The 25,184-nt window shown below is 39.9% G+C and overlaps 2 protein-coding genes across 2 annotated transcripts; both read left to right on the top strand.

Annotated features, from left to right (window-relative positions):
- Nucleotides 1-36: 36 nt before the first annotated feature.
- Nucleotides 37-1,077, top strand: LOC135479364 (clumping factor A-like). Its single transcript, XM_064759188.1, has one exon. It carries the CDS (start codon nt 37-39, stop codon nt 1,075-1,077), a length of 1,041 nt encoding a protein of 346 aa, XP_064615258.1.
- A 6,441-nt stretch (nt 1,078-7,518) lies between these two features.
- Nucleotides 7,519-7,977, top strand: LOC135479362 (uncharacterized). The gene has a single exon (XM_064759186.1). The coding sequence runs from the start codon at nt 7,519-7,521 to the stop codon at nt 7,975-7,977; it is 459 nt and encodes a 152-aa protein (XP_064615256.1).
- Nucleotides 7,978-25,184: the final 17,207 nt, after the last annotated feature.

The raw sequence follows: 25,184 nt of genomic DNA, 5'->3' as shown, positions 1-25,184 counted from the left end.
ACAATGAGGATAACCTGGACATCTGAACACTGACATATGTGCAGTGGGAGTAACCTAGACACTGACAGTCATCTGAACCCTTACAGTCATCTGGACACCGACAGTCATCTGAACACAATAACTCATCTGGACGCTGATAGTAATGTAGACAGTGACAGTCATCTGGACAGTGACAGTCATCTGGACACTGACAGTCATCTGGGCACTGACAGTCATTTAGACATTAACATTCATCTGGACACTGACACTCATGTGGACACTGACAGTCATCTGGACAATGAGAGTAACCTGGAAACTGACATTCATCTGGCCACTGATAGTCATGTGGACACTAAGAGTCATCTGGACAATGACAGTCATGTGTACACTGACAGTCACCTGGATAACGGTAATAACCTGAAAAATGAAAGCAATATGAGCATTGACAGTCATCTGGACACTGACAGTAGCCTGAAGAGTAACAGTCATCTGGACATTGACAGTCATCTGGACATTGGCAGTCATCTCGGCACTGACGGTAACCTGAACAATGACAACAATCTGGACAGTCGTCTGGACAGTGAGAGTAACCTGGACACTGACAGTAATCTGGACAATGACAATAATCTGGACACCGACAGTTATCTGGACAATGACAGTCATCTCCACAGTGACAGTAATTTAAACACTGGCAGTAAACTGGACAGTGGCAGTAATCGGGACTGTGGCATTTATATACACAGCCACAGTATTTTGGACAATGACAGTAATCTGGAAACTGAAACTATGGAAAATGACAATAATCTGGACACCGACAGTCATCTGGACAATGACAGCAATCGGGACATTAACAATAATCTGGACACCGACAGTCATCTGGACAATGACAGCAATCGGGACATTAACAATAATCTGGACACCGACAGTCATCTGGACAATGACAGCAATCGGGACATTAACAATAATCTGGACGCTGACAGTAATCTGGACAATGACAGTAATCTGGACTGTGGCATTTATATACACAGCCACAGTATTTTAGACAATGACAGTAATCTGGAAACTGAAACAGTAATCTCGTCATTTAAAGTGACCTGATCACTGGCAGTAGGCTACGATGTTAATTCTGTATGGACTTACATTTCTACTAGTTCTTGTTGGGATAAACCGGTTTTCACTGTACATAAGTTTTTTTTACAATTGTCAGGCAGATCAATTTCTTAGTCCCATGTTTGTGCATATGTAACTGGAATCAACTACTGCACTTGTTTGGCACCCAAACATTTCTATAGAAGAGACTCTTGAGACATTAGAGTAAGCGGATCTCTCTAAATTGCCTCCGTCACCTTGTGTCATAAATACCTCATGTCTTGATCCAATTGGGGGCCTCCGTGGCTCAGTCGGTTAGCGCGCTAACGCAGCGTAATGAACCAGGAGTCTCTCACCAATGCGGTCGCTGTGAGTTCAAGTCCAGCTCATGCTGGCTTCCTCTCCGGCTGTACGTGGGAAGGTCTGCCAGGAAACTGCGGATGGTGGTGGGTTCTCTGCCCGGTTTCCTCCCACCATAATGCTGGCCGCCGTCGTATAAGTGAAATATTCTTGAGTACGGCGTAAAACAACAATCAAATAAACAAATAAATAAATATTGATGCAATTTCTTCAAATATTCTAATACGAAATAATGTTTTTGTCTTCTTAAAATCAAATAAAAGAGAGTACACCTCGAACTTCTCTTATTACAGTTTATGCATATACATACTAGGTGCAGTTCGTACACCTCGAACTTCTCTCATTACAGTTTATACATGTACATTGCAGGTGCAGTTCGTACACCTTCGTCATTTCTTTGTAAATTTTAACACCGTTACCGTTTGGTTGCCACACTGGCCAGTTCATCGCTTTGTCAGTTTGTCGCATGGCAGTATCCTTTCGCCGTGTTCAACTGTCGTTTTTGCCGTTTCATTGGATTTGTCGCTGCGCTGTGTCAGTTGTGATACGGTCAGTTGTTATATGGTGATATGCGCCTGTATTGTCGCTTTGTTGCTTTGTCCCTTGTCACTGTTATCGCTTAGTGGATTTGTCGCTTTGTTGCTTTGACCATTTGTCACTGTTTTCGCTTAGTGGTTTTGTCGCTTTGTTGCTTTGTTCTTTTGTCACTGTTATCGCTTAGTGGATTTGTCTCTTTATCACTGTTATTTGCTTGTGGCTTTGTGGGATAGTCGCTTTGTGGGATAGTCCCTTTGTCGGATAGTAGCTTTGCCATGTAGATAAATGGTCAAACAGACGTTAAAGTTCCAGTCGGCCAAATTACGGGGCACTTCCAATACAACGCTATCCGATACAAAGTCTGTACACTTACATGTGTTATTATAATTTACAGCTCTTCGCATTCACTGGATAATGTTGTATTAATTTTCATCATATACATGTATATATGAAATCAGCTCGATTTATAGTCATATAAACAGGCTAATAGAATACATCGTTAGGTCAAACATCTAACCACACGCCCTCGTATCGGTCCAACAGACCCCATCATATATTGTTAATACTACTAAATGTACAAACAGTGCACATAAAAGCATTTGGCCGGGTCTGTTGGATTGATAAGGTGCAGGATCTGGCTATCTGATACACACAGATTCTGTTACAAGTACTTTCTGATTTCGATCATAATAACTACTATAAATGAATAATGTTTTTGAGATTTGCTTAGGACGCCTATTTGGTAGTTTCTTCACATTCGCGTTAAAGCTAATTTTCAGGAGAATGTAATTTACCTTGTCCGTTGTTTAACTACCAACCGTAAAGTGGATTAACTGGCTTAACGTTAATTTGGCAGCTTTGAACCAGTGGTTCTCATCAAGGCTACACAAAGAGTAATATCTCGTCGTATAGATTAGTTCAAAGTACAGACAGTCTGAATTACAATGGATAAGACTGTGATTTGAACTTTTGCATCATGTCTGTCCATACACCCTACGGTTCTAAACACACAGGGGTCACAAGGGTCACGGGGGTAAACTGGTGTGGCATTAAGACATATTAAGATATTAATATTAAGATCGCTTTGATGTGAATAATTCATGACCAATTCACAAAATCTCCGCAAAATGGTTTAAATTAAGTATAGATGATTGAAGTACATTTGTTTGTGGAATTTCAGTGTTTAAGCTTAAAAAATAAATTATGTTTTTTTTTGTTGTTGTAGTTCGTTGAAATAAGTTCTGCCTTTTACAGGCTTGCTGTTTTCACCTGTCAGTGTTTCCCGAGATTTGTGATTGTTACGTACCCCGTCTTTAAATACTAATAAATAAATGATATTTTTTTTATTTTTCCTGGCCCGTGTCTGACCTACATTTCCCCCTTTATGAACGTTATAGCCTATTCTGTAATTCAGTCTAGCGTTCTGGGGCCTTCGGTGTTTATGAGTTTCGTGTCTTTGTAAATAGGGTAAACATTCTGGAAATATGTACTGGCGTTGTAAACATGTTTACGATTAAACCATCCAGAATTTGCTTTATCCTTGTCTAGAAATATGAGCAACGGAGTTGTGAAGATGGCAGTCATTTACTGCGTCTGGAAAAATGTCTGGAAAGAAATGCAGGTGGAAAGTCTTTGGCAAAACTACATGTATAACAAAAAAGAAGTATAGCCAGGTAGTTAGTTTAATAGTTCGTGAGTCAGGCAATTACTAACAAAAATATCTCATGATCTGTCGCCCGTGACTCCTGTGATACCCACAGAGGAATATGTACACACTGAAAAAATTCTTCTGTTATTCTTAACAGAATGTCTGTTGTCTGAGTAATGCAGGAATGTAGTCTGCTATTATAACATAATATCCTTTTATTCAACATAATACCCTGCTAATCGAATACACTCTTCATGCTGAATTAATGGAATATGTGTGTTATATTTAACAGAATTTGTCTGATTCAAGAGCAGAATTCATTCTAGCATCACTCAGACAACAGGTATTCTGTTAAATTTAGCAGATTTTTTTGTTTAGTGTATAAACCGCCAGATAAACGGTTTAGCCCGAAAGTTAAGGTATCTGGTTAATACTCAACCGCAATTCCGTTCATTTATGTAATTAATAAAAATGTTCATTTCTATTCTCAAAGCTCGTGATTCCGAAAATTAAAAGACAAATAAAAGGTTCGCTAGTCAGACAATTACTAAAAAAAATATCTTGTGATCTGCAGCCCATAATTTGTGTGATACGCACCGTGAAACATGTATACACTGAAAAAATTCTTCTCTTAACCTTAACAGAATGTCCGTTGTCTGAATGCTGCAGAAATGTGTTCGCTATTATAACATAATACTTTCATATCCAACATAAAAGCTTGCTAATCGAATACAATCTTCATGCTTTATTTATAAAATATGTGTGTTATATTTAAAAGAAAAATCTGCTGCAATAGCAGAATATATTCTAGCATCACCCAGGAAAAAAAACTTTCTGTTCAATTTAACTCATTACTTTTTCGAGAAACTCAAGTTGTCAAATCCTTACGCCGGTGTCTTCATGGATATGAATATTTAAATTTGAGGTCTTTTAAACGGAAGACGAAACATGATATACTGGCCACTTCAAACTGGCCTGACAGTGAACTTTTTACGTTAGAGCAATTAAACAGGACTGGTTTGCCTGGTGTCAGCATAATATGACCGGTTGAGGTGCAATGTCTGATGTCTTCAGTGACAGCAGGACTTTGGTCGCATTGACTGGCCCTGCCACAAGCAGGCACAATATGTGTCCACACTCTGAAGGTTACACGAGCGCATTGATTTTCCTTACTATGTATGTAGTAAATTTGTCAACTTCAACCTTAAAATTACATAGTATATATCCCCTAGCTTTCGGATTGTAAAATGCCATACCACCACATGCAGCTTGCACTTTTCTTTGCAATATGTAAAAAAATCAACCTATGATGGCCACCAATTTTTTGATTGATTTATTTATTTATTTGATTGGTGCTTTACGGCGTACTCAAGAATATTTCACTTATACGACGGCGGTCATCATCATGATGGGTGGAAACTGGGCAGAGCGCGGGGGAAACCCATGACCATCCGCAGGTTGCTGTCAGACCTTCCCACGTACGGCCGGGGAGGAAGCCAGCCTGAGCTGAACTTGAACTCACAACGGCTGCATTGGTGAGAGACTCCTTGGTCATTACGCTGCGTTAGCGCGCTAACCGACTGAGCCACACGGAGACCTTCCCGCTTTCGACTGGAAAGGTAGACAGCGTAAGTTAGACTGGAATCCATACCAACAACATTGATGAGATTCTCCTGATTTATTGCGCCGCGCTGAAACGCTAGCAACTCGGCCACAGATGCTCCCCTTCACGCTTTGGTCACCTGATGAATGTACCTTAACCGTGAATGTGAGCTCCCAGCAATGATCGCTGCTCTACTTCAGTTTTCCAGATCTAAGCGAAATTACTGTAAGGATATGAGAATACAGTAGTTCTGATTTTGACGGATTGCTGTAAAGTCCACTATGTTCACTATGGTTCGCATACATGTAAGTTTCAAAATATACCTTTCCCCTTTCTTTACTCCCTTACTGTAATGTTTTTATTAAACTTTTGTCATTGAGTACAAGGCCTTATATCTGTGTATGTTTCTTTGCTTATTGGTGTTTTACGCACCCCTTCTATGTCTATAGCTAGCTTTAATGTGATGGATTTTAGATCAAGCCTGGTTTGAAAAAAAAAACAGTGAGCATTATATCGATGCCAGGCAGTAATACCGCTTCAAAATTCAGCCCATTGTTGGCTAGATTAGAACACGCAAAATCAATGTCAGGCGCCACTGGTCTCGAGAATAACACTGTATACCACTGGGTCAACTTACACACGTTGTACTTTTTTTGTATCCGCCCTCAAGCATCGTTTAATTATACGATGTTAACCTCTCACCAATGCCATCGTTGTAATTTCAATTTCAGCTGATGCTGACTTCCTCGCCGGCCATACGTGTTAAGATCTGACAGCAACCTGAGGATAATCGTGGGTTTCCCCAGGGATTTGCCCGGTTTCCTCTCACCATAATGCTTGCCACTGTCGTATGAATGTAATATTCTTGCGTACGGTGTAAAACACCATTTAAATAAATAATAATGCATACGTATACAGAGTAAACCAACCACCTTTGGCAAGTCACTGACGACCTATGCCAATCTGATACAAAAATGTACTGATGGAATTGCACCATATTGATGGAAGATGAATAATCTTCAACGTACGTCGCAGGTAGGATGTGGCAGCAGTCATACGAGCGCAGTCGATCATATATTGTCACAAAGGCCTCACAAACAGTGACAGTTGGGGTGATTTACAAATTCTCTGTCTAGTATTTGCACCTCGCGCGGCCTAGTGATTGAAAAGTTTTAAATCAAGATGTCTGAATATTAAGCCAAAGACAAAAAAACCCCAGTAAATCCTGGATGCAGGCTTAATTTTAATAATAGATTAATGCATCGTAAGCTTATTCTTCCTTTGAGGAATTGACAGATTGGTTGACATGATATATGAATTCTTTCAGAGGCATTTAGGAATTGGGATGTTATAGATTGGCAGAGGCATTACTTATGGATAACAACTCCTGAATTTATTGTGTTGGTGACGTTTCGATGTAGGTTCTTACATCGTTATCAAACCATATGAACATACAGAGATACAAGACAACATATATACAGTAAGAGAGTGAGTGGTGTCAAAAACAGGCAACAATGTAACATAGATAATAGCTTCAGGGTTAATGGCTTCAGGGTTTAAGGCGGTCACTGTCTAATCTGATGAGGTTATTGTAGGCGCTCGGTAGGTGGTACCCGCTGTCTGGGTTAAGTTGTGGAATGTGTCGTCGGATCATGATGGCTTCCAGCACTTTCCTTCTTTTATAGTCTGACTAACGGAAGAGCCGCAGTTATACCTGACAAGAACAAATTCAACCAACTAGTCAACGACATGCTCAGCGACACAACGACATACAGGCAAATAACCAAAGACCCCACACCGAAACTAGAAAGACAATTTAGGGCAAAACTCGAAGCCCTGCAGAACAGCAATGAAATCGACGTCCAACTGTACCGAAAGCTTAACACAACACACCCCAGAGCACCTTACACCAGGGCAACCATCAAAGTCCATAGGAACCCGATCAAAGCCCGACCCCTGATCTGCTCCACTAAACTCCTAACACCTCTGGGCAAAACTTCCAAATCTTACATCAAAGACTCAGCAGAATTTTAAAACAAAATTAAAGACATCCCAACTGATCAGTTACGATGTCATCGACATATTTACCAACATCCATAGAGAAGAATCCCTAGACATCATACGACAGAAGCTGAACAGCGGACAACACCCCCTCAACACAGCCATGAAACCTGACAGCATAATCAGCCTTCTGGACTCGTGTATGCATTCCACCTATTTCACGTGGGGGGATGACATATATGAACAACTCCACGGTTTACCGATGGGATCCCCCCTATCACCACTTATCTCCGAAATATACATGACAGAATTTGAGAAAGTCTTAGCTGCAAGCCCCATCAAACCGTTGTGTTGGTTCCGTAAGGTAGATGACACATTCGTAGCCCTAAACAAGACTGACAACCCCCAGTCCCTACTTGACCACCTCAACACCCAGAACAACAGGATACAGTTCAACATGGAACAAGAATGCGACAAAACCATACCGTTTCTGGATGTACTTATCAGCAAGAGGAACGACAAACTCCTCACTTCAGTATACCGCAAACCCACACACTCAGGCCAATACGTGAATTACCCATCTAACCAACCTAATCGGATCAAGAGAGGAATAATATCTACCCTAACAAAACGAGCCATACAGATATCCAGCATCAACCTCCAAGAAGAAATAAATCACCTCAAAACAGCCTTCACCCCACCCAAAACCGCCACAATCGGTGGGAGACTACTGGGTCATTGCGCCGCGCTGGCGGGCTAACCCCCTCGGCCACGGAGGCCCCACATATATAATGTTTGGTGACAATACTATTAATACTGCTTTGTTTGTTTAGATCAAGCATTTCTTTGGTGATACATTTACGATTTGCCACTTTGTTGCTTTCCAGTGTCGCTTTGTCGTGTTCCGCTTTTGATGGCTTGTCGGTTCACAGTATCAGTTGTTTGCGTGCGATATGCTGCTGTCATTTTGTCGCGCATATCTATGATTTAACATTGGCTTTGGCTCCTATCGGTAGGCTACGGCTCTTACTATTAAAAGATTTCTTGTAACTAGATGGGAAATCCCCTTTCGTTCAGATCAATTACCAGCCTGCTCACAGAGACAAATGTGAAATGACGCAAGATCTTTCCCGATATACCGTTGAAGTTGAAACTAGGCCAAACTAAATATTCGTCCATCAGCCTACTGTATGCCGTTAAATGCATAGGATAATATCATTTTCTGTTGAATGTTTTTATTTGAAACAAGTTTTGTCTTACGAATTATTCTGCGAATATATCTCAGTGTCTTTAAAAGACATTTATTACGAAGCTAAACTGAAAAACAGGTGTCCCTTTCTCAATGTATTTGTACGATATGGTTTTGACTGAAGTAAATAGCGTTGAGCTTTTATTGGAAAAAATATTGTAGATAATCTGTACAGATTTACGATAATATATTTTAACTCATCTAACATACACCTTGACAATATGTTGTGGTTCAGATCCCCCCCCCCTTCCATTATCTCACTTTGTTTAGTACTAAAAAAAGTATGCAATTTTCGGAATCGAACTCGTTATGCTATTCGACACAAGAGTTTCTAGGTACGGATGTTAATAATGGACTGATGCGACATGTTATCATGAATGGAGAGTTCTTCTGAACTTCCAAATTCTTTCTTTTTTTTTCGATTCATAGAAAAATGATTTCATGAGCTCGGTTATAGCTTACTCAATAACTCAATAACTAGACAAATAATATATGGAAATTATTTTGGTTCATGTAATTATATTTTTTATTATGAAGAGATTTCCCGCAGGTAAAAGCCTTAAAATAGCAAAATCTGTCTTTGACCCTACTTTTGTCTTTTGAAAGAACAAAAAGTAAAAATCGCATCACTCCAATTTTTCTCACAGGTCTTTGCTGCTCCGAGGTGTGACGATTTCCTATTTAGTTGCACGGGATCCTGTCTGTCATTTAAGGGCGTCATACATATAATGTTTTACATAGATTAACCTTGTAATACTTGCTATCATAAACATGATTTCAGCTTTATTTATAGACAGATAAATAGGTCTATCGAACACTGCGTTGGGTAATCGTCTAACTAACGATGTGTCGGCCATGGACCAGGATCCGGCTACCTGATACACACACATTCTGTTACACGTACTTGCTGATATCGAATATAATAACACAATAACTCAATAATATCTATGAATAAATTGTTTGAGATTTACTGGCAACGCCTTTATAGAAGTTTCTTTGAGTGTAATAAATTTTCGTAGAAGGTCATTTGCCTTGATAGTTGTCTGACTACTGACCGTGAAGAGGATAACCTGTGGATTAACTATGGATTACCTGTGGATTAACTCTCTAGTGACTGTGATTTACAATTTGAGTTTTGAACTAGTGATTCTCACCCAGATATTATTTTTTTTATTTATTTGATTGGTGTTTTACTCCATACTCAAGAATATTTCACTTATAGCACGGCGGCCAGCATTATGATGGGAGGAAACCTGGCAGAGCTCGGGGGAAACCCACGACCATCCGCAGGTTGCTGACAGATCTTCCCACGTACCGCCGGAGAGGAAGCCAGGGTGGGTTTGTCCCGAGACTTGCCTGGTTTCATCCCGCCACAATGCTAGCCACCGTCGTATAAGTATAATATTCACACCAATGAAATAAATAAATAAATCAATTGGCTCAAAGACGTAAGTGGTCATTACATGGTTTTCCTAATGTAAGTCTCATTCCCCACAACCCTGAACTGCATTAAGCCATCTGTATGGCGGTATAATCGTATAAATGTAACGAGAGCAGCTATTCGGTGCTTATACAGCAGTAATTAACGTGAAATGCCTTTCAGTTCAGTTGGTAGACAAATGGACCTCGGCTGCTGAAACTCGAGTTCAAATCCTTGTGTGACCCACGAAGTGAAATTCTTCAACCATTACACTGGTGTCGTGACCTAACAGGTTCCAGGAAGCGTGGGGCTCTGGGTCTGTGAACGTGGGTGAGTCTGGAGAGAGGGGAGAGGATTTAAAGGGGGGGGGGAGAGTATAACGGGAGCAGCTTCCCAGCGCTTCAGCAGTAGCAGGCGAGACTCTACCTTTAGTTGAGTTGATAGATCGCTGGGCTTAGACTGCTGAGACTCGAGTTCGAATCCTGGTATGACCTAAGTGGTGAAATCATTCAACCATTTAACATACAAGTAGTTCGTTAAAAAAAAAGACGTAAAAGACGGAACTATTATGTACATATATACTGTGTAAATATACCATATGCAAACTAGATTTCGGACTGAGATGAGTATCAAAATAATTTAACTAAACCTTAGACTTCCTGAACAAAGTACTAGACCAGTAGAATATACACCTGTAAATAGGCAGAAAAAACGTTTAGCGTGAACATGAAAATAACTGGTCGACACAACCATTAATATGTAACGGAGAGTCGGTCGCTTAATCCACAGTTCGTTTATGTTCTCAAAGCTCGTGATTCTGAAAACTGAAAGATAGAAAATGGTTCGTGAGCCTGCAAAGTATTTAACAAAAGTCTCGTGATCCGTACCCCGTGACTCGTGTGATATCCACCCTGGAACATGTATACAATGAAAACATTCTTCTGTTATTCTTAACAGAATGTCTGTTGTCTGAGTGATGCCAGAATTATCTTCTGTTATTATTACATAATACTCTGTCGTATTCAACATATCAACCTCTTAGTCTAAATGTTTTCTTTATTCTTAATTAATAAAATAAATAAATAAAAGTGTGTATGATATTTATCAGAGTAATCTGCTGCAATATCAAAATACATCTACCATCCCTCAGCCAACAGGCTCTCTCTTAAATTTCACAGATAACGTTTTTAAGAGGACAAGAACTCGAGTTGTTTAATCCTTGCGCTGAAGTCTTCCTCGATATGAATATTTATGAGGCCTTTGCCGTAATTCTAGGCCAGTGACATCCAAAATATCGCATTTGACATCACTGCAATTTTGCATAAGCCATGGTACTGGTGGGAGGGGAGGGGTGTATTTTGTAATTTCCTACTATTAAAGGATATACATGAACAACACAAAATTCTAAGGTAAACTAACAAGAAGCCGTATTTTACTGGTTATGGATGACCATGATTCATTTTCTTTCACTAGACATATTGTCTGTGTTGTACCTCTTAATTTCTTACACTAGACATATAGTCTGTGCTGTACCTCTTAATTTTCGTACACTAGACATATAGTCTGTGCTGTACCTCTTAATTTTCTTACACTAAAGATATAGTCCGTGCTGTACCTCTTAAATTTGGTACACTAGAGATATAGTCTGTGCTGTGTTTTTGTCTTCTTAAAATCAAATAAAAGAGAGTACACCTCGAACTTCTCTTATTACAGATTATGCATATACATACTAGGTGCAGTTCGTACACCTCGAACTTCTCTCATTACAGTTTATACATGTACATTGCAGGTGCAGTTCGTACACCTTCGTCATTTCTTTGTAAATTTTAACACCGTTACCGTTTGGTTGCCACACTGGCCAGTTCATCGCTTTGTCAGTTTGTCGCATGGCAGTATCCTTTCGCCGTGTTCAACTGTCGTTTTTGCCGTTTCATTGGATTTGTCGCTGCGCTGTGTCAGTTGTTATACGGTCAGTTGTTATATGGTGATATGCGCCTGTATTGTCGCTTTGTTGCTTTTTCCCTTGTCACTGTTATCGCTTAGTGGATTTGTCGCTTTGTTGCTTTGACCATTTGTCACTGTTTTCGCTTAGTGGTTTTGTCGCTTTGTTGCTTTGTTCTTTTGTCACTGTTATCGCTTAGTGGATTTGTCTCTTTATCACTGTTATTTGCTTGTGGCTTTGTGGGATAGTCGCTTTGTGGGATAGTCCCTTTGTCGGATAGTAGCTTTGCCATGTAGATAAATGGTCAAACAGACGTTAAAGTTCCAGTCGGCCAAATTACGGGGCACTTCCAATACAACGCTATCCGATACAAAGTCTGTACACTTACATGTGTTATTATAATTTACAGGTCTTCGCATTCACTGGATAATGTTGTATTAATTTTCATCTTATACATGTATATATGAAATCAGCTCGATTTATAGTCATATAAACAGTCTAGTAGAACACATCGTTAGGTCAAACATCTAACCACACGCCCTCGTATCGGTCCAACAGACCCCATCATATATTGTTAATACTACTAAATGTACAAACAGTGCACATAAAAGCATTTGGCCGGGTCTGTTGGATTGATAAGGTGCAGGATCTGGCTATCTGATACACACAGATTCTGTTACAAGTACTTTCTGATTTCGATCATAATAACTACTATAAATGAATAATGTTTTTGAGATTTGCTTAGGACGCCTATTTGGTAGTTTCTTCACATTCGCGTTAAAGCTAATTTTCAGGAGAATGTAATTTACCTTGTCCGTTGTTTAACTACCAACCGTGAAGTGGATTAACTGGATTAACGTTAATTTGGCAGCTTTGAACTAGTGGTTCTCATCCAGGCCACACAAAGAGTAATAGCTCGTCGTATAGATTAGTTCAAAGTACAGACAGTCTGAATTACAATGGATAAGACTGTGATTTGAACTTTTGCATCATGTCTGTCCATACACCCTACGGTTCTAAACACACAGGGGTCACAAGGGTCACGGGGGTAAACTGGTGTGGCATTAAGACATATTAAGATATTAATATTAAGATCGCTTTGATGTGAATAATTCATGACCAATTCACAAAATCTCCGCAAAATGGTTTAAATTAAGTATAGATGATCGATGTTTGTGGAATTTCAGTGTTTAAGCTTAAAAAATAAATTATGTTTTTTTGTTGTTGTTGTAGTTCGTTGAAATAAGTTCTGCCATTTACAGGCTTGCTGTTTTCACCTGTCAGTGTTTCCCGAGATTTGTGATTGTTACGTACCCCGTCTTTAAATACTGTATGATATTTTTTTTATTTTTCCTGGCCCGTGTCTGACCTACATTTCCCCCTTTATGAACGTTATAGCCTATTCTGTAATTCAGTCTAGCGTTCTGGGGCCTTCGGTGTTTATGAGTTTCGTGTCATTGTAAATAGGGTAAACATTCTAGAAATATGTACTGGTGTTGTAAACATGTTTACGATTAAACGATCCAGAATTTGCTTTATCCTTGTCTAGAAATATGAGCAACGGAGTTGTGAAGATGGCAGTCATTTACTGCGTCTGGCAAAATGTCTGGAAAGAAATGCAGGTGGAAAGTCTTTGGCAAAACTACATGTATAACAAAAAAGAAGTATAGCCAGGTAGTTAGTTTAATAGTTCGTGAGTCAGGCAATTACTAACAAAAATATCTCATGATCTGTCGCCCGTGACTCCTGTGATACCCACAGTGGAATATGTATACACTGAAAAAATTCTTCTGTTATTCTTAACAGAATGTCTGTTGTCTGAGTAATGCAGGAATGTAGTCTGCTACTATAACATAATACCCTTTTATTCAACATAATACCCTGCTAATCGAATACATTCCTCATGCTGAATTAATGGAATATGTGTGTTATATTTAACAGAATTTGTCTGATTCAAGAGCAGAATTCATTCTAGCATCACTCAGACAACAGGTATTCTGTTAAATTTAGCAGAATTTTTTGTTTAGTGTATAAACCGCCAGATAAACGGTTTAGCCCGAAAGTTAAGGTATCTGGTTAATACTCAACCGCAATTCCGTTCATTTATGTAATTAATAAAAATGTTCATTTCTATTCTCAAAGCTCGTGATTCCGAAAATTAAAAGACAAATAAAAGGTTCGCTAGTCAGACAATTACTAAAAAAATGTCTTGTGATCTGCAGCCCATAATTTGTGTGATACGCACCGTGAAACATGTATACACTGAAAAAATTCTTCTGTTAACCTTAACAGAATGTCCGTTGTCTGAATGGTGCACAAATGTGTTCGCTATTATAACATAATACTCTCATATCCAACATAAAAGCTTGCTAATCGAATACAATCTTCATGCTTTATTTATAAAATATGTGTGTTATATTTAACAGAATAATCTGCTGCAGTAGCAGAATATATTCTAGCATCACCCAGGAAAAAAAACTTTCTGTTAAATTTAACTCATTACTTTTTCGAGGAACCCAAGTTGTCAAATCCTTACGCCGGTGTCTTCATGGATATGAATATTTAAATTTGAGGTCTTTTAAACGGAAGACGAAACATGATATACTGGCCACTTCAAACTGGCCTGACAGTGAACTTTTTACGTTAGAGCAATTAAACAGGACTGGTTTGCCTGGTGTCAGCATAATATGACCGGTTGAGGTGCAATGTCTGATGTCTTCAGTGACAGCAGGACTTTGGTCGCATTGACTGGCCCTGCCACAAGCAGGCACAATATGTGTCCACACTCTTAAGGTTACACGAGGGCATTGATTTTCCTTACTATGTATGTAGTAAATTTGTCGATTTCAACCTTAAAATTACATAGCATATATCCCCTAGCTTTCGGGTTGTAAAATGCCATACCACCACATGCAGCTTGCACTTTTCTTTGCAATATGTAAAAAAAGCAACCTATGATGGCCACCAATTTTTTGATTGATTGATTTATTTATTTGATTGGTGTTTTACGCCGTACTCAAGAATATTTCACTTATACGACGGCGGTCATCATCATGGTGGGTGGAAACCGGGCAGAGCGCGGGGGAAACCCACGACCATCCGCAGGTTGCTGTCAGACCTTCCCACGTACGGCCGGAGAGGAAGCCAGCATGAGCTGGACTTGAACTCACAACGGCTGCATTGTTGAGAGACTCCTTGGTCATTACGCTGCGTTAGCGCGCTAACCGACTGAGCAACGGAGACCCCCCCTCCCCTCCCCAATTTTCTGAGCTGTGGCTGCTGGAAGTCATAGAATTTTATTACCTTGGTGAACTCCAAAATGGTTGGGGAGGGTAGGGGGAGGGAAGCAACATAAAAAGGCAAAAAAGATTCAAGTTCTATCTAAAACAGACATAATTCTGATATATTTTAACTAGGTGCAAAATATACAGTCCTGGAAAAAAGTTTGGAATATTGTTTTCACTGATGATAGCATTTACCAGAAACATACTTTTGTGCGCCTTACATTGAATACACACATTCTTGTTTGGGTGGAAAATGTAGTGGATTATGTCCCCTTTCAGCTCATACACACCATTATTGCTTGTGTCACCTGAGCAAAAATTACAGTTGGAACAAAGCATGACCATCCATTTCTCAGTGAAAAAGTCATGTACGCAGACATGATTATAATTTAACCTTGTAACTCTTATAAAAGCTCGGTTAAGGCATGCCAGTGCTACAGAGTGTTTCCAACAATACTGCTGTGATCATGAGACGTCAACTGAGTGCTGCAGTCTGCAAACCGTATCGTTGGTATGAGCCTGGCTGGAGCAAAACAGAAGGACATTGCAGCAGCTCTTGGTGTCACTCAGGGAGCCGTCTCCAAAATCTTTAAGCGACACCGACGGGTGTGCCGACGCCTAGACCGAGGTCTAGTCGGCCACGAAAGACCACCGAGAGAGATGGCCGGTATCTGGTGAGACTTTGCCGCAATGGCCGTACGAAGAGTTCCAACCAGATACGCGCTGACTGGATGAGATTTACCAATACTACTGTGTCAAGCCGCTTAGTGCGATCCAGACTGTTGACTGCTGGGTATTTGGTAAGGAGGCCTAAGAGGAAGCCTTTGCTACAGCGTCGACACCGCCAGGCACGCTTATCCTGGGCGCGGGAACACCTGAACTGGCAGGTGGGGACACTGGCGACACGTGATATTCAGTGATGAGTCTCGTTTTGTCGTCTACCGGGAAGATGGCCGTGTGATGGTGCGTCGTCAGGCTCACGAGGCTCTGAACGAAGATTGCATCATGCCTAGAGTCCAAGGCGGGGGCAGTGGGGTCACCCTCTGGGGTGCTTTTCATAGCACTGGTAAATGCGACCTGCACGTCTTGGATGGACACATGAACCAGCACCAATATCAACGGATTCTGGAAACGATAATGCTCCCATTTGCTCGGCAACAATTCAGGGCAAACTTTGTCTATCAGGACGACAACGCCACGCCGCACCGGACCGAACTGATACGGAATTTCCTGGAACAGGAGGGTGTTGAGCACATGCAGTGGCCAGCCATTTCACCGGATATGAACCCAATTGAGAACTTGTGGGCGGAAGTTTCCCGTGGGTTGAATAACCTGGATGAAGCCCCAACGAACGTGGCTGAACTAACTCGTGCTGTGCTCACTTGCTGGAGAGATATACCACAAGAAACTTTGACTTCCTTAGTTGCCAGTATGCCAAGACGTGTTCGCGCATTGTACAATGCGAGGAGTGGGCACACCAAGTACTAAATTAATTTTCTGTATTGTTAGTGTTTTGCATATTTAACTTACCAAGTATTGTAGACATATTTCCAATCGAATAAAAGTTACAGCTCGTAATAAAATACATGGGTTTCACTGAATTTCTGCACTTGTTTGGGGCGCTTTCAGAATATCGTGAAAAACTCGTCTCCTATAACATTTAGAAATGTTTTGGTTTGAGGAAACTATTGACAATGCATCATAGAGACTAGTCCAAGTGAAACCAGTCGACAGATTATTGACCTGAACGCAACGAACCACGCTCTTCGTGGAGATGGTGTGAAATTCACCAATATTCCAAACTTTTTAGACTTGTAAGTTAGACTGGAATCCAAAGCAACAGCATTGATGAGATTCTCCTGATTGATTGCGCCGCGCTGAAACGCTAGCAACTCGGCCACAGATGCTCCCCTTCACGCTTTGGTCACCTGATGAATGTACCTTAACCGTGAATGTGAGCTCCCAGCAATGATCGCTGCTCTACTTCAGTTTTCCAGATCTAAGCGAAATTACTGTAAGGATATGAGAATACAGTAGTTCTGATTTTGACGGATTGCTGTAAAGTCCACTATGTTCACTATGGTTCGCATACATGTAAGTTTCAAAATATACCTTTCCCCTTTCTTTACTCCCTTACTGTAATGTTTTTATTAAACTTTTGTCATTGAGTACAAGGCCTTATATCTGTGTATGTTTCTTTGCTTATTGGTGTTTTACGCACCCCTTCTATGTCTATAGCTAGCTTTAATGTGATGGATTTTAGATCAAGCCTGGTTTGAAAAAAAAAACAGTGAGCATTATATCGATGCCAGGCAGTAATACCGCTTCAAAATTCAGCCCATTGTTGGCTAGATTAGAACACGCAAAATCAATGTCAGGCGCCACTGGTCTCGAGAATAACACTGTATACCACTGGGTCAACTTGCACACGTTGTACTTTTTTTGTATCCACCCTCAAGCATCGTTTAATTATACGATGTTAACCTCTCACCAATGCCATCGTTGTAATTTCAATTTCAACTGATGCTGATTTCCTCGCCGGCCATACGTGTTAAGTTCTGACAGCAACCTGCGGATGATCGTGGGTTTCCCCAGGGATTTGCCCGGTTTCCTCTCACCATAATGCTTGCCACCGTCGTATGAATGTAATATTCTTGAGTACGGCGTAAAACACCAATTAAATAAATAATAATGCATACGTATACAGAGTAAACCAACCACCTTTGGCAAGTCACTGACGACCTATGCCAATCTGATACAAAAATGTACTGATGGAATTGCACCATATTGATGGAAGATGAATAATCTTCAACGTACGTCGCATGTAGGATGTGGTAGCAGTCATACGAGCTCAGTCGATCATATATTGTCACAAAGGCCTCACAATCAGTGACAGTTGGGGTGATTTACAAATTCTCTGTCTAGTATTTGCACCTCGCGCGGCCTAGTGATTGAAAAGTTTTAAATCAAGATGTCCGAATATTAAGCCAAAGACAAAAAACCCCCAGTAAATCCTGGATGCATGCTTAATTTTAATAATAGATTAATGCATCGTAAGCTTATTCTTCCTTTGAGGAATTGACAGATTGGTTGACATGATATATGAATTCTTTCAGAGGCATTTAGGAATTGGGATGGTATAGATTGGCAGAGGCATTACTTATGGATAACAACTCCTGAATTTATTGTGTTGGTGACGTGTCGATGTAGGTTCTTACATTGTTATCAAACCATATGAACATACAGAGATACAAGACAACATATATACAGTAAGAGAGTGAGTGGTATCAAAAACAGGCAACAATGTAACATAGATAATAGCTTCAGGGTTAATGGCTTCAGGGTTTAAGGCTGTCACTGTCTAATCTGATGAGGTTATTGTAGGCGCTCGGTAGGTGGTACCCACTGTCTGGGTTAAGTTGTGGAATGTGTCGTCGGATCATGATGGCTTCCAGCACTTTGCTTCTTTTATAGTCTGACTGACGGAAGAGCCGCAGTTATACCTGACAAGAACAAATTCAACCAACTAGTCAACGACATGCTAAGCGACACAACGACATACAGGCAAATAACCAAAGACCCCACACCGAAACTAGAAAGAGAATTTAGGGCAAAACTCGAAGCCCTGCAGAACAGCAATGAAATCGACATCCAACTGTACCGAAAGCTCAACACAACCCATCCCAGAGCACCTTACGCCAGGGAAACCATCAAATCCATAAGAACTCGATCAAAGCCCGACTCCTGATCTGCTCCAGAGGCACTGTCCACTACGACACGGCACAGTACCTCACTAAACTCCTAACACCTCTGGGCAAAACTTCCAAATCTTACATCAAAGACTCAGCAGAATTTTGTAACAAACTTAAAGACATTCCAGGCACAGCCCAACTGATCAGTTACGACGCCATCGACATATTTACCAACATCCATAGAGAAGAATCCCTAGACATCATACGACAGAAGCTGAACAGCGGACAACACCCCCTCAACACAGCCATGAAACCTGACAGCATAATCAGCCTTCTGGACTCGTGTATGCATTCCACCTATTTCACGTGGGGGGATGACATATATGAACAACTCCACGGTTTACCGATGGGATCGCCCCTATCACCACTTATCTCCGAAATATACATGACAGAATTTGAGAACAAATCCTTAGCTGCAAGCCCCATCAAAGCGTTGTGTTGGTTCCGTAAGGTAGATGACACATTCGTAGCACTAAACAAGACTGACAACCGCCAGTCCCTACTTGACCACCTCAACACCCAAAACAACAGGATACAGTTCACCATGGAACAAGAATGCGACAAAACCATACCGTTTCTGGATGTACTTATCAGCAAGAGGAACGACAAACTCCTCACTTCAGTATACCGCAAACCCACACATTCAGGCCAATACGTGAATTACCCATCTAACCAACCTAATCGGATCAAGAGAGGAATAATATCTACCCTAACAAAACGAGCCATACAGATATCCAGCATCAACCTCCAAGAAGAAATAAATCACCTCAAAACAGCCTTCACCCCACCCAAAACCGCCACCCATTGGTGGGAGACTACTGGGTCATTGCGCCGCGCTGGCGGGCTAACCCCCTCGGCCACGGAGGCCGCACATATATAATGTTTGGTGACAATACTATTAATACTGCTTTGTTTATTTAGATCAAGCATTTCTTTGGTGATACATCTATGTTGCCAGATTTCGCACTTTCTGTAGAACGCACCCCGAATCCAGTTTATCGATTTGCCACTTTGTTGCTTTCCGGTGTCGCTTTGTCGTGTTCCGCTTTTGATGGCTTGTCGGTTCACAATGTCAGTTGTTTGCGTGGCGATATGCTGCTGTCATTTTGTCGCGCATATCTATGATTTAACATTGGCTTTGGCTCCTATCGGTAGACTACGGCTCTTACTATTAAAAGATCTCCTGTAACTAGATGGGAAATCCCCTTTCGTTCAGATCGATTACCAGCCTGCTCACAGTGACAAATCGCCTGTGAAATGATGCAAGATCTTTCCCGATATACCGTTGAAGTTGAAACTAGGCCAAACTAAATATTCGTCCATCAGCCTACTGTATGCCGTTAAATGCACAGGATAATATCATTTTCTGTTGAATGTTTTCATTTGAAAAAAGTTTTGTCTTACGAATTATTCTGCGAATATATCTCAGTGTCTTTAATAGACATTTATTACGAAGCTAAACTGAAAAACAGGTGTCCCTTTCTCAATGTATTTGTACGATATGGTTTTGACTGAAGTAAATAGCGTTGAGCTTTTATTGGAAAAAATATTGTAGATAATCTGTACAGATTTACGATAATATATTTTAACTCATCTAACATACACCTTGACAATATGTTGTGGTTCAGATCCCCCCCCCCCCCTTCCATTATCTCACTTTGTTTAGTACTAAAAAAAGTATGCAATTTTCGGAATCGAACTCGTTATGCTATTCGACACAAGAGTTTCTAGGTACGGATGTTAATAATGGACTGATGCGACATGTTATCATGAATGGAGAGTTCTTCTGAACTTCCAAATTCTTTCTTTTTTTTTTCGATTCATAGAAAAATGATTTCATGAGCTCGGTTATAGCTTACTCAATAACTCAATAACTAGACAAATAATATATGGAAATTATTTTGGTTCATGTAATTATATTTTTTATTATGAAGAGATTTCCCGCAGGTAAAAGCCTTAAAATAGCAAAATCTGTCTTTGACCCTACTTTTGTCTTTTGAAAGAACAAAAAGTAAAAATCGCATCACTCCAATTTTTCTCACAGGTTTTTGCTGCTCCGAGGTGTGACGATTTCCTATTTAGTTGCACGGGATCCTGTCTGTCATTTAAGGGCGTCATACATATAATGTTTTACATAGATTAACCTTGTAATACTTGCTATCATAAACATGATTTCAGCTTTATTTATAGACATGATAAATAGGTCTATCGAACACTGCGTTGGGTAATCGTCTAACTAACGATGTGTCGGCCATGGACCAGGATCCGGCTACCTGATACACACACATTCTGTTACACGTACTTGCTGATATCGAATATAATAACACAATAACTCAATATTATCTATGAATAAATTGTGTGAGATTTACTGTCAACGCCTTTATAGAAGTTTCTTTGAGTGTAATAAATTTTCGTAGAAGGTCATTTGCCTTGATAGTTGTCTGACTACTGACCGTGAAGTGGATTAACCTGTTGGATTAACTATGGATTACCTGTGGATTAACTCTCTAGTGACTGTGATTTACAATTGAGTTTTGAACTAGTGATTCTCACCCAGATATTATTTTTTTTATTTATCTGATTGGTGTTTTACTCCATACTCAAGAATATTTCACTTATAGCACGGCGGCCAGCATTATGGTGGGAGGAAACCTGGCAGAGCTCGGGGGGAAACCCACGACCATCCGCAGGTTGCTGACAGATCTTCCCACGTACCGCCGGAGAGGAAGCAGGGTGGGTTTGTCCCGAGACTTGCCTGGTTTCATCCCGCCACAATGCTAGCCACCGTCGTATAAGTATAATATAGAGTATAACGGGAGCAGCTTCCCAGCGCTTCAGCAGTAGCAGGCGAGACTCTACCTTTAGTTGAGTTGATAGATCGCTGGGCTTAGACTGCTGAGACTCGAGTTCGAATCCTGGTATGACCCAAGTAGTGAAATCATTCAACCATTTAACATACAAGTAGTTCGTTAAAAAAAAAGACGTAAAAGACGGAACTATTATGTACATATATACTGTGTAAATATACCATATGCAAACTAGATTTCGGACTGAGATGAGTATCAAAATAATTTAACTAAACCTTAGACTTCCTGAACAAAGTACTAGACCAGTAGAATATACACCTGTAAATAGGCAGAAAAAACGTTTAGCGTGAACATGAAAATAACTGGTCGACACAACCATTAATATGCAACGGAGAGTCGGTCGCTTAATCCACAGTTCGTTTATGTTCTCAAAGCTCGTGATTCTGAAAACTGAAAGATAGAAAATGGTTCGTGAGCCTGCAAAGTATTTAACAAAAGTCTCGTGATCCGTACCCCGTGACTCGTGTGATATCCACCCTGGAACATGTATACAATGAAAACATTCTTCTGTTATTCTTAACAGAATGTCTGTTGTCTGAGTGATGCCAGAATTATCTTCTGTTATTATTACATAATACTCTGTCGTATTCAACATATCAACCTCTTAGTCTAAATGTTTTCTTTATTCTTAATTAATAAAATAAATAAATAAAAGTGTGTATGATATTTATCAGAGTAATCTGCTGAAATATCAAAATACATCTACCATCCCTCAGCCAACAGGCTCTCTCTTAAATTTCACAGATAACCTTTTTAAGAGTACAAGAACTCGAGTTGTTTAATCCTTGCGCTGAAGTCTTCCTCGATATGAATATTTATGAGGCCTTTGCCGTAATTCTAGGCCAGTGACATCCAAAAAATCGCATTTGACATCACTGCAATTTTGCATAAGCCATGGTACTGGTGGGAGGGGAGGGATGTATTTTGTAATTTCCTACTATTAAAGGATATACATGAACAACACAAAACTCTAAGGTAAACTAACAAGAAGCCGTATTTTACTGGTTATGGATGACCATGATTCATTTTCTTTCACTAGACATATTGTCTGTGTTGTACCTCTTAATTTTCTTTCACTAGACATATTGTCTGTGTTGTACCTCTTAATTTTCTTTCACTAGACATATTGTCTGTGGTGTACCTCTTAATTTCTTACACTAGACATATAGTCTGTGCTGTACCTCTTAATTTTCGTACACTAGACATATAGTCTGTGCTGTACCTCTTAATTTTCTTACACTAAAGACATAGTCCGTGCTGTACCTCTTAATTTTCGTACACTAGACATATAGTCTGTGCTGTACCTCTTAATTTTGGTACACTAGAGATATAGTCTGTGCTGTACATCTTAATTTTCTTACACTAGACATATAGTCTGTGTTGTACCTCTTAATTTTCTTACACTAGAGATATAGTCTGTGCTGTACATCTTAATTTCTTACACTAGGCATAGAGTCTGTGCTGTACCTCTTAATTCCTTACACTAGACATATAGTCTGTGTTGTACCTCTTAATTTCTTACACTAGACATATAGTCTGTGCTGTACCTCTTAATTTCTTACACTAGACATATAGTCTGTGCTGTACCTCTTAATTTTCTTACACTAGAGATATAGTCTGTGCTGTACATCTTAATTTCTTACACTAGACATATAGTCTGTGCTGTACCTCTTAATTTCTTACACTAAACATTTAGTCTAAATGACAAAACGTGATATACAGGCCACTAAAAATAAGGCTAATTATTATTTTTTTTACGTTAAAGAAAGGTTAGAGGACTTGTTTGCCAGGGGTCAGTATAATGTGATTGAGTGAGGCGTAATGTCTGATGTCTTCAATGGCGGCAACAACAACCTGTGGATGGTCGTGGATTTTCCCACGGCTCTGCCCGGTGTGTCCTCACACCATAATGCTGGTTGCCGTCGTATAAGTGAAATATTTTTGATTACGGTCTAAAAAACACCAATTAAATAAATAAATAAATAAATTCAGTGGCGGCAGCACTTTGGACTCGCCCTGCCACAAGAAGATACTTGTATGAACACACTACGTAATGGCTCCTCGTGTGACTGAAGAAGTGATAAGTAGGCCTACGACGCCAAACCCCAAGCATGCATTTGTACGTACACATTTTTATGTATGTTACATCATCATTAAAAATTAGAGTCATCGAAGAACGGTGCACAGCATATTATATTTAAGACTCAAGTGTCAGATATCATCCTAACTGAACTTTATGCTCCATGGTTTGTCACATTTTGGTTTACAAATGACGAAAGTGATTTAATTTTTGTTGATATCTATATCGTTTCTCTTCTAGTCGCGTGCTTGTGACAGAATGACTGACAGCAAACATTGGAGGCTGTTCATCCAATCAAAGGACCAGAGAGTAAACTAGCCACACCCCGTTTCATTAAATGGCTATTGATACGTCGTCCCCATAATGGTTGAAAATCACGACTGGACAAAATATTCAGACATTTTACAGCCGAGTGGTTCGTCAACGCCCCTCGGTCATGTGTTATTGCATTATATAAAGCTGAATGACGTCAGATTTCACTCAGATGCCACCGTCCCTTGATCGCGGCTGTCTGCTGGTAAGTCAATAACAACTATTGTACCTCTTCTTCTTCTTCTTCTATGTTCAGTTGGCCAGAAAACATGTGTAATTCATCAAGTAATTTAGAAGTTTAATTTTCAAGGGTTTTTTTAGAAGTAAATTTAATATAGTTGTAAACAATGTTATGAAGTTTGTCTTTTCCGTGTTTTTTCTTTTTTTGATTTTGGAAAATATTTGTCTGAATTCTGTCCGGTGGCAAGTCCAGTTCTGCAGAACAGCTTGGAGATGACGCCGTCAAATCTAAACACCTTGATAATCTTTTTGAGATTACGAAAACGTCTACTGTTACAAACCTACTTTTGACATATGATGCCTTTTCTTCTGATTTTTCTAATGTATTTACTATAGAAAATCCAAACCGTATCTACCTCATGTATAAAATTCGCCAACGGCCTAATTTTGCTTATGAATGAAAGAGATCGACTTATTGTCTTGGTCTCTCAGATAATGTCCGCTGAGCAACAGATGACGTTTTTATAGGAAAGAATATTCCTGCTATGAGTCTCTAGCGACAGTTTTACAGGCTGTAAGGTGGGCGTGGTTATTATTTTAGGTCGAAAGCGTAGGCAGATATCTAAACTTTTTTAAGCTCATACATCTTATTGACTGTAAAATTGTTGCTAGACACTCAAAGCTGGAACATTATTTCTATTATATAACCTCCAATAAAACAAGTTATGTGGATATTAAGTGTTGGAATAAAAAAAATGGTCATGTTAACAATTTCAAACCCATACTAAGTGGTTATGGAAGATCCCACCAGACCAACAACCTCACACACTCCAGGTGAAATCATTGCTTCTAAACAAGAGGGGCACTAACCTGTATAATGA

Source organism: Liolophura sinensis, chromosome 12 (genome assembly GCF_032854445.1).
Source record: "Liolophura sinensis isolate JHLJ2023 chromosome 12, CUHK_Ljap_v2, whole genome shotgun sequence".
In the NCBI taxonomy this organism is placed as follows: domain Eukaryota; kingdom Metazoa; phylum Mollusca; class Polyplacophora; order Chitonida; family Chitonidae; genus Liolophura; species Liolophura sinensis.
This window is presented reverse-complemented; position numbering and strand designations above follow the sequence as displayed.

Excerpts from the sequence above, each read along its gene's own strand:
- LOC135479362 (XM_064759186.1), top strand. The coding sequence starts at position 7,519 with ATGACAGAATTTGAGAAAGTCTTAGCTGCAAGCCCCATCAAACCGTTG.
- LOC135479364 (XM_064759188.1), top strand. The coding sequence starts at position 37 with ATGTGCAGTGGGAGTAACCTAGACACTGACAGTCATCTGAACCCTTAC.